We start from the raw sequence: 4,502 nt of genomic DNA on the forward strand, positions 1-4,502 counted from the left end.
GCATTAAAGAGCAAACAGGGACCAGACCAAAGGAGCGGAGAGACAAGGACAAAAACATGATTATAGAGATCCTTAAAGAGGTAAGGATGGAGGGAGCTGAGCAAAATGTTGAAAAGGTTTTCAGGCTTGGAAAGTACAACAAGGACAGAGACCGAATGATAAAGGTGGTTTTCATGAGCGTAATCGCGAAAGAGGAACTGTTAGAAAGGAAGTGCTGTCTAGCAGGTGTAGAGAAGTTCAAAAGAGTATTCTTGCAGATGGATATGACAAGGGAAGAGAGAATGCAGGCAGCAGACGCGAGGAAGGAGCGCAGGGAGAGAGAAAGGAATCAGGGAGCCATACCCCTGATCCTTACAATCCCAGAGGGGAATGGGGAACCCTCCTCAAACAGTGCATTAGCCACAGGGAGTGCGGGACCACCCCCACATTCTACCCAATAGACACCCTACCTGCCCCAACCCCTGTCAGCCCCCCACTAAGTACCCACCTAAGGCACCCTCCCCCCACCCACCCCTCTCCTCCCACTCACCCCCCTCCTCCCACTCCCCCCTCCCCCCATGACCTCCCTTCTCCCCCATCCCCCAAGCCCTCCCTTCTCCCCCATCCCCCAAGCCCTCCCTTCTCCCACATGCCCTTCCGTCCCTCCCACCCACAAGCCCTCCATTCTCCCCCACCCCCCTAAGCTCCCCACTCTCCCCCACCCCACCTAAGCCTTCCCCTCTCCACCACTCCCCAAAACCCTCCCCTCTTCCTCAACCACCTCAGCCTTCCCTTTCCCCCCACGCCCCCCAAGCCCTCCCCACTTTATTGCCCCCCCCCAAACCCCCCTTTCTCCCCCATCCCCCCACCCACCCCAATCCTCCCCCTCTCACCCATCCCCTCAACCCTCCACCTCTCTCTCTCTCTGCAGAATCGAGGAGACGGTGACCCCGGGTTCTGAAGGTCACAGACTTAGTAACAGGCTGTAACACTGTTAAATAACACGTAACAAGCCCTCAGGGGCTCAGCCCCTTTCGCCCAGGGGTGACTGTAAGGGGGGTGATTGTGAGGGGGTGACTGTGAGGGGGTGACTGTGAGGGGGTGACTCTGTGGGGTGGCTGTGTGGGTGGCCGTGTCTGGGGCCTGTGTTGAGCCGTTCATCAGCTGGAGACCCGGATTATCCTCTCGGCAATCTGGATCACAAGAGCTTAATTCCCCTTTTCCTATTTCCAAAGTTCCATTCTCGCCTCTCCCCTAAATCTTTCCCCAATATCGTGTCATTATCAACACCGAGAGGAGGGTAAACTCGTTAAAATATTGCCACAAATTCAATTCAGGTTTCCTTTTTTACGGGTAAGGTGGAGGAACAAGTGGATTACAACTCGCTGGAAGGATATCGAGCGCGCAAATCCGTTTGAATCCGGATTATGGAGTCCCGTTGGCCGTTAACATTCCACAAAATCGCCGGTTAACTGCGGCAAATGGGTCCTGCACAACCCCCAGTGAGGACAATATTTGTGTAACTTGTAAATGTTTTGAGCAAAATGCTTTTGATAACAAGTAACAAATTAAAAAAAGAATGTCCCATTTGATTGTAATGTTTCCCCCTATGGCACCTTGTTCGTGGAGCACTGGTACTAAATATTCTGTCCCTGGCTGAACTCTCTAGTCCTTAGTAATTTCAGATGTGTTCATCATGTAAACCCCCCCTGCCCCCACCCTAACTCTTCTGTAATCCAGTGACTTTAGAAATCTTTGTCTTTCCTCATAGCTCGCACCTCTTGGCTCTTGTTCTAGTCTGGTGGCAACCTAACCTATAAAGCTGGTGAGGTCCGCTTGATGTGGGCCTCGGGAGACAGGTTCGATATGATGTGAACCTCCGGGTTTTTTCGCTGTCCGATTCCACTGGAGTTTCCTCTTCCATTTGATACATTGTGTCCAGCCTCCTGTTGCCGGCACCCAGCCTCGTTACTCTGCACTTTCTCGAGTTAAACTCTAGTAGCCACTTGTTGGACTATTTTTTTTCATTTTGTTCAAGCTATTCTGTAGAAGTCTATTCGTTGGAGATTATTTACATAGAAATATCTTACACTTTCAACACGGAACACTTTCTGTGCAATTACTGCTTAATTCTCCAGCTATTGCTGGAGAATTAGGCATGAACTGTCTCGTGTGGGATTCTATGCTAAAGGGTTTCTGACATTCCCAAAAATGGACAGTCTGTCCAACCTTCTTTGTCTTGTCTGGTCTCTGACGCGCGGGTATGGAATTCTATCACATTTGTGACGCGTGACTTGTCGCTCCTCAGCCCCTGATGGTGTTCTGATGGAGATGTTCCTCTCTCTTAGTGTTCTCTCATCTCCTTCCTTCCTTCCTTCCTTCCTTCCTTCCTTCCTTCCTTCCTTCCTTCCTTCCTTCCTTCCTTCCTTCCTTCCTTCCTTCTTTCCTTCCTTCCTTCCTTCCTTCCTTCCTTCCTTCCTTCCTTCCTTCCTTCCTTCCTTCCTTCCTTCCTTCCTTCCTTCCTTCCTTCCTTCCTTCCTTCCTTCCTTCCTTCCTTCCTTCCTTCCTTCCTTCCTTCCTTCCTTCCTTCCTTCCTTTCTTCCTTCCTTCCTTCCTTCCTTCCTTCCTTCCTTCCTTCCTTCCTTCTTTCCTTCCTTCCTTCCTTCCTTCCTTCTTCCTTCTGATCATTTCCCTGAACCGGTTACTCCGGCTTCCTCCCTGGAAACACAAACTGAAATTGTCTCTATTTTCCGCTTGTTACAACTTGTAATAAAGTTGTTACATCTTGGCTCCACGTGTTTATGCCGTATTAGAACGTTGTTACAACTTGCTATATTGGTTGTTATAACTGGTTAGGTGTTAAAACTTGTTCGAACGTTGTACCAACGTCGTAGTTTCAGTGTGTGTCTGGCGGGCTGTAGGTGTCCAAAAGCAGATAGATGTACGTTGCTCCCTTATTCTCTAGGGCGTTTCCAAGTTCCAGAGGAATTTTTAGTTAAAGTCTTTGTGGTTCATCGCTGCTTCTCAATCTTGTGGGTTCTTTGACGTGCTGCTTCCATTACTTTTGCTCGCCTTGTGTCTGTGTCACTCCCTGTAAGATTCTCCTTTCTCTCAACCTATCTTGTCATGATTTACGTCACACAGGATTAAGTAGGTTCCGAAAATCCTTATCCTGACCTTCCAGGTGCTATATAGTCCAAATGGCTAGGCCCTTTCTCCTGATAGTTCCATTCCTCATTCCTACTTTCGGCAAAAGTTTTCTTTTCTATTATAGCAAGAGCTGTTTTCTTTTTAATTATGTGGACCTTCTGTAGGTTTGTGGTGGATTGTATATTACAGGTATTGTTATCTTGGGTCCTTGCAGTGTTATGTGTGTTATTTAACAGTGTTACAGCCTGTTACTAAGTCTGTGACCTTCAGAGCCCGGGGTCACCGTCTCCTCGATTCTGCACCACTTTTTGAAATCCCACTCGTTGACTCACCTAGATTTTTTTATGGGGGAGGTGAGGACTAGGACTCACCTAGATTTTTGTGTGTGGGCCCCAAGCTTGTGGCTGACCCTCTATGCTTTACTCATGTGTCTTACTTAGACGGTGGGTAATAGATGTACTCACCCATATATGTACATGTTCCTGTATCAGTCGTCCGCCTCTCGACCATCAGTGGCTGAATGCAAGGACAATTCATTTATAAACTAGTATCGACAGCTTCCTCATTTAATCCATTTGATTTACGACTCTTACACTGAGTAAAGGTTTTTTCCGGCATCTCTGCGCCACATGCGTGCGTTTGCGCATGTTCGTTGATGCTTGCGTGCGCTCCTGTCGATGCATTTGCGTGTGCGCAGACGAGCAGGCGTCTTGACCCAGCCACAAGAGACCCAGTGGGTACACAGATAATTTTGCGCGCCAAGCAATTTTCCCCCACGACAATGTCCTAGCTGAGACCCGGACCTGGCTCTGGTGTGGTCTACCCGCTCATATTGGCGGCCACCGGATTACCGCTCACGCTCATATTACTACACGCCCGCATGGAGAGAGAGAGAGAGAGAGAGAGAGAGAGAGAGAGAGAGAGGGAGGGAGGGAGGGAGAGAGAGAGAGAGGGAGGGAGGGAGGGAGAGAGAGAGAGAGAGAGAGAGAGAGAGAGAGAGAGAGAGAGAGAGACAGAGACAGAGACAGAGAGAGAGAGAGAGAGAGAGAGAGAGAGAGAGAGAGAGAGAGAGAGAGAGAGAGAGAGAGAGAGAGAGGGAGGGAGAGAGAGAGAGAGGGGGAGAGGGGGAGATAGAGAGAGAGAGACTCTTTGTTGAGAGCAAAACTCAAGTACTGCATCACACTCTACGGAAACCCTTTACTGGGATAACGAGAACACTTTATCTATACGTTATTATTTTGAGTGTAATAAGCCATCGATGGTACAAATGACTGACAACATAATTAAAAGACCTTACCTAACCTACCCTTGGGACAACCTTACACTGTTAGTGAATAATATTATCTTAAATTACAGAAAATACCGCGTTTTCA

The 4,502-nt window shown here is 48.6% G+C and overlaps 1 protein-coding gene across 1 annotated transcript in view; it reads right to left on the bottom strand.

Annotated features, from left to right (window-relative positions):
- Nucleotides 1-3,776, bottom strand: part of LOC138369926 (probable GH family 25 lysozyme 3) — a 9,390-nt gene extending 5,614 nt beyond the window's left edge. Inside the window, exon 1 of the mRNA XM_069333676.1 lies at nt 3,723-3,776. Coding sequence (XP_069189777.1) covers nt 3,723-3,776 — 54 coding nt within the window. The remainder of the gene's footprint in view (nt 1-3,722) is intronic.
- Nucleotides 3,777-4,502: the final 726 nt, after the last annotated feature.

The sequence above is a fragment of the Procambarus clarkii genome, chromosome 30 (genome assembly GCF_040958095.1).
Source record: "Procambarus clarkii isolate CNS0578487 chromosome 30, FALCON_Pclarkii_2.0, whole genome shotgun sequence".
Taxonomy (NCBI): Eukaryota; Metazoa; Arthropoda; class Malacostraca; order Decapoda; family Cambaridae; genus Procambarus; species Procambarus clarkii.